This window comes from Corvus hawaiiensis, chromosome 28 (assembly GCF_020740725.1).
Source record: "Corvus hawaiiensis isolate bCorHaw1 chromosome 28, bCorHaw1.pri.cur, whole genome shotgun sequence".
NCBI classification, from domain to species: domain Eukaryota; kingdom Metazoa; phylum Chordata; class Aves; order Passeriformes; family Corvidae; genus Corvus; species Corvus hawaiiensis.
Genome location: NC_063240.1, coordinates 2180310 through 2182962, shown reverse-complemented (window position 1 = coordinate 2182962; position 2653 = coordinate 2180310). Strand labels below are relative to the sequence as shown.

The 2653-nt window shown below is 53.4% G+C and overlaps 1 protein-coding gene across 1 annotated transcript; it reads right to left on the bottom strand.

The window, feature by feature from the left end:
- Positions 1–1927: 1927 nt before the first annotated feature.
- On the bottom strand, positions 1928–2649 carry TIMM13 (translocase of inner mitochondrial membrane 13). Its single transcript, XM_048287982.1, has 3 exons — positions 2440–2649; positions 2238–2306; positions 1928–2162 (listed from the first exon to the last, which is right to left on the bottom strand). Exons 1-3 carry the CDS (start codon positions 2563–2565, stop codon positions 2064–2066), a joined length of 294 nt encoding a protein of 97 aa, XP_048143939.1. The 5' UTR covers positions 2566–2649; the 3' UTR covers positions 1928–2063.
- Between the last annotated feature and the right edge of the window lie 4 nt (positions 2650–2653).

Here is a 2653-nt window from a genome sequence, read left to right as displayed (position 1 = left end):
TACTGTGCATTAAAACATGACCTTTCTAGTTGGATGGGTGCCGGAAACATCTGCCAAAGATTCATGGAATTTGGCTGACCTCTGCCTGTGAGCTGTCATCCCAAAGCCATGCCAACAGACTTGTGAACTTCGCCTCAGCACAAAGTTATGCCCTTGCAGAAGCTTCAGATCTCACTGTCTTGATGGAGCTGTGCTGTGCAGTGGCTTTTGGGAAGGGTGTGATGCTGTTTCCAATTAGTGCACGGTACTGGAGAGCTCAGTGATGACCTCCTGGCTCACCATTTGATCCCAAGAGAATGCAGGACTAGAACAATTGGGACTTTAGACTGCACAGGCCCTCATCTGTACTAGAGTGTTAGGACAGGCTTCTCACACAGCCCCCTGCAGCTCCTTTTGCATTAGGTAACAGGTGATGGAACTAGCAAAGATTAAGGCACGGTCACAGAGACCACTGTCTACCTAAGCTAGGTGGGAAAAATTTAAATTGCTGAGATAGTGGTGCCAAGTATACTTGTCAGGTCCCACCAGCCAGCATAAGACATGTAGACAACTTTGTTCACAAGAACTGCTACAGAGTTCATGTGCCGAGTCTCAGGCAGAGCAGACTTAGACAAGTCCCCAAAGATTCAGCCACCAAAAGTGAACAGCTGCTCATTCCCCAAACCCCTTCCTCATTTTTGGTGCTTTAAAGTCTGCATCTCGGTATAGCAAGAGGTTTCTTCCGTCCCAACCCACCTGGCAGCGAGATCCACAACTTTCCCAGACAGAGCACCAGGCTAGGTGGGAGACCTGGCTTCCACACATGGCTCAGCTCCAGATGGGTTCAGACCCATGGCTGGAACACTTGTGGGATGCTCCCATAAACAAAATGGGACTACTGCACAGCCAGTGCCACAAAATTCATACAGCCATACAGAAAAGTAAAAAGCCCCCTAAGCAAACATGTCTGAAAGCACTTTATTTTCAAGTAGTCATTCTGACAGTCTGGAAAGGAAACTCCAGTTTCAGTAAGTCCAAATACCCAATTATCTCCTCATAGTTTACCTTGTGTGAGAACGCTTTAGGTTCTATCACATCCCTCTGAATGTCCTAGCAGGTATGGAGATGTCCAGTCTGTCTCTGCGTCTGGCAAGCAGTGAAATCTTTTTATAAAATACAGAAGACTTCAAAAGAAGGGATTTGAAAAAAACTCACTACATGGGCACTGTTAATCTCCAGCACTCTCCTCTTCCAGATGCTGTATCCACTGCTGACCACATAGCACAAACCCACCTTTTCACGAGTGGTGTTTAAGCAGAAAACAATAGAGAGCTGCACCCCAAAGCAGACCCACATTCCCTGTTGCAGACATGCTCCTCCATCAAAAAAATGACACTTAGAATGTAGGCTCCAAGATGGACTGTGTGCCAGAGTCAAGCCAGAAACTACAGAGTATCACAGCCACACAACACGCTTTATTCCATACAGAAATGAACCTAAGTACTTCCCAACACTGTTCATCCCTCGCCGTGCTTGCACAACTATTTGCAAGGCTGTCCTGCTCCCTAACACTGTGCCTGAGCTGAGTCAAAGCCTACAAGCCCAAAGATAGCCCACATAGTGCTATACAGATACAAGGAATGAAAGAGCCAAGGTTGCATGTGGAGAATCTTCTGGCAGCTTTTCCACTTACGAAAAGGGACCGGGTAACTTCCTGATGGATAGGTCCATGCCGGAATCCCGAGCAAGGGCATTGTGCTGCTGGCTTGGCTTGGCCCCTGTTTTCCACAGAAGGCTCCTTGCCTGTCGCAGCCCTTTTGGCAGGGATTTATCAATTGATACAATGCCTTGGGCCAGTCTGGACAGTTGGGAAGGGCAAGAAGTAAACCAAGAAGCTCATGGAAAAAATCACTCTCTCCTGGAGCTGGTGCTAATAAAAGCCAATGGATGCAAAAGGTTCAGCGAGGTTTTATTGCTCTGCCATGGCAGGGGCTGGGAAGGCAGCAGGATTTACCCCTAACCACCTGGACTGGCCGCTCGTCCCTTCCCCACATGGTCCCTCTCGGCCCGGAGGCTGGCAGGCGTCACATGTTGGCTCTCTCCCGCTGCAGCCGAGAATTGTAGGCTCGGGAAACTGTGTTCCAGGAGTCCATGTACCGGTCCATGCACATGGCGATGCACTTCTGCGGGACATAGAGCCTTAGCGGCCGCCCCGAGCTAGGGAGCCGCGAGTCCCCACTTCTCCCGCCCGTCCTTACCTGCTCGGAGTTGTCCAGGGCGCCGCCGGGCTTCCCGATGCACTTCCGAAAGCACTTGTCCGTCATCCGCTGCGGAGAGAGCCCGTGAGCGGGACCGCGGCCCGGGGGCTCCGGCCGCAGCCGCCGCCCCCGCTGCGAGGGGAGCGTAGCGGCCTGGCCGTCTCCCGCGACCCGCACCGGGACCGAGCCCGCCCCCTCTGACCTGCAAGAGCTCCTGTGCGTTGGCCACGGCGATCTGCACCTTCACCTGCTCCATGATGAGCCCCGGGTCCAGCTTCCCCCCGCCGCCTCCTCCGGAGCCGAAGTCGGAGCCGAAGCTGCTCTCCATGCCCAGAGACGCCGCGGCCGGGCGGCCCTGCGCTGCCGAAGGGAGAAATGGCGGCGCCCGGGACTGCGGTTCCCGGCGGGCCCCGCGC

Coding starts and splice junctions, on each gene's coding strand:
- TIMM13 (XM_048287982.1), bottom strand. CDS start 2,565: ATGGAGAGCAGCTTCGGCTCCGACTTCGGCTCCGGAGGAGGCGGCGGG. Junction 2,307..2,439: donor ACGCACAGGAGCTCTTGCAG/GTCAGAGGGGGC, acceptor CTCTCTCCGCAG/CGGATGACGGACAAGTGCTT. Junction 2,163..2,237: donor CCCTGGACAACTCCGAGCAG/GTAAGGACGGGC, acceptor TATGTCCCGCAG/AAGTGCATCGCCATGTGCAT.